At 64.2% G+C, this 2068-nt stretch overlaps 1 protein-coding gene across 1 annotated transcript in view; it reads left to right on the top strand.

Annotated features, from left to right (window-relative positions):
* Positions 1–109: 109 nt before the first annotated feature.
* The window catches only part of AVPR2 (arginine vasopressin receptor 2), a 2605-nt gene continuing 646 nt past the window's right edge, over positions 110–2068 (top strand). Inside the window, exons 1-3 of the mRNA XM_006766925.2 lie at positions 110–294; positions 825–868; positions 1183–2046. Coding sequence (XP_006766988.1) covers positions 844–868; positions 1183–2046 — 889 coding nt within the window. The 5' untranslated portion in view covers positions 110–294; positions 825–843. The remainder of the gene's footprint in view (positions 295–824; positions 869–1182; positions 2047–2068) is intronic.

Raw genomic sequence — 2068 nt, 5'->3', positions numbered from 1 at the left:
AGCTGGGCCACGCTGGGGACCAGTCTCAGGGCCCTCAGGAATGGAATCCTGGGGACAGACCTGGGAGGGGCTGGGGGAGGGAAGGGAAGCAGTCCTTCCCGGTGCCACAGGCAGGAGGCCAGGGAGGGCGGAGGGGGAGGAGGGGAGGAAGTCCCCCCCTGGGCAGGTCACTCCCAGACGCTGGGCTGGGGCGGGGCGGGCGATGGAGAGCAGATCTGAGCTCCTGGGACACCTTTGAGCCCGCTGCTGCCCAGCTTCCCAGGAACCCTCCCAGGACCCCAGGAGCCCAGCCAGGTAAGGGTCTGCAAGGGCCCCGGGGGCGCGCCGGCCCTTCCCACCCAGTCCCCAGCTCTCCCGCTGCGCCTCTCTGAGCCTCTGTTAGGACAGGGGGTTCTATATGTTTGCCTCGGGTCTGTGGACTGCCTAGGTGGGTCCTAGGCTCCGTTTGTCCATCTGTTTCATTGTCCCCCTCTCTATCTTCCCCTGCCCAGTCCTAGGAGGAGCATAGCAGGGCCCCAAGGTCCATGCCTGGCTCGGTGGGGCCAGACCTCACCAACCTTGACCCAGCTAAGGGTGTCCCCCCAGCTCCCGATCGCTAGAAAACACACACACACACACACACACACACACACACCCCAGTGCCCAATCACTGGAAAACACACACGTGCATACACACAGTTGCACTCACAGGCTGGTACCCCCACCCCACCCCAGCCCCACACACAGACACTATGCCACCCTAAGGACCTCTGTCCAAAGAGTCTGGGCAGCGGGGCCGGCCCTTTGCAGGGGGGAAGCTGAGCTCGCCACCCTGTCTCCTCCAGGCACTCAGGACACCCCACCATGCTCACGGCTCCCACCGTCTCTGGTAAGGTTCCAGCCCCTGGGCCCCTCCCCTCCCCCAACTGTGGGCTTGGCTGCAGTGGGGTTGGAGGAAGCCTAGAAGCCCCTGTTTCAGGGACCTCTTTCACCCTTCTCTCCAGGAGGACCCTGGGGGCTGGGGCTGCCCCTCCCTCCCTAGCATGTGAGGTGAGGGATGAGGGCCCTGCAGGTGGGGCATCAGAAGACCCAGGCCACTGGCTCTACTTGTCCAGTGGAACCTCCTTTGGTTCTCTGATCCCCCTGCAGAGCACACTCCCCTAACTTAGCCCTCTCCTCCCCCCCTCCCCGGTCCTTGCCCAGCTGTGCCTCAACCCCTCTCTCAGCCTCTCCCACCTGGCAACAGCAGCAAGGAGGACGCCCGGAACCAGCTGCTAGCCCAGGCGGAGCTGGCCCTGCTCTCCATAGTCTTTGTGGCCGTGACCCTGAGCAATAGCCTGGTGCTGGGGGCCCTGGCGCGGCACGGCCGTCGTGGCCGCTGGGCACCTATGCATGTCTTCATCGGCCACTTGTGCCTGGCTGACCTGGTCGTGGCTCTGTTCCAAGTGCTGCCCCAGCTGGCCTGGGATGCCACCGACCGCTTCCAAGGGCCCGATGCCCTGTGCCGGGCCGTCAAGTACCTGCAGATGGTGGGCATGTATGCCTCCTCCTACATGATCCTGGCCATGACTTTGGACCGCCACCGTGCCATTTGCCACCCCATGGTGGCATACCGCCATGGAGGGGGCGCTCACTGGAACCAGCCAGTGCTGCTGGCCTGGGCTTTCTCACTACTTTTCAGCCTGCCCCAGCTCTTCATCTTTGCCCGGCGCGAAGTGGAAGGCCACAGCGGGGTCTTCGAGTGCTGGGGCCTCTTTATTGAGCCCTGGGGCCTCCGTGCCTACGTCACCTGGATTGCCTTAATGGTGTTTGTGGCACCTGCTCTGGGCATCGCTGCCTGTCAGGTGCTCATCTTCAGGGAGATTCATGCCAGCCTGCTGCCAGGGCCAGCAGAGAGGGCCAGGGGACGTCGGACAGCCAGTTCTGGTGAGGGAGCCCCTGTGTCGGCAGCCATGGCCAAGACCGTGAGGATGACGCTGGTAATTGTCATCGTCTACGTGCTGTGCTGGGCGCCCTTCTTCCTTGTGCAACTGTGGGCAGCGTGGGACCCGAAGGCACCGACGGAAGGTGGGTGTGGCTGTGGTAGGGC

This window comes from Myotis davidii, unplaced genomic scaffold, assembly GCF_000327345.1.
Source record: "Myotis davidii unplaced genomic scaffold, ASM32734v1 scaffold462, whole genome shotgun sequence".
NCBI lineage: Eukaryota > Metazoa > Chordata > Mammalia > Chiroptera > Vespertilionidae > Myotis > Myotis davidii.
This window is presented reverse-complemented; position numbering and strand designations above follow the sequence as displayed.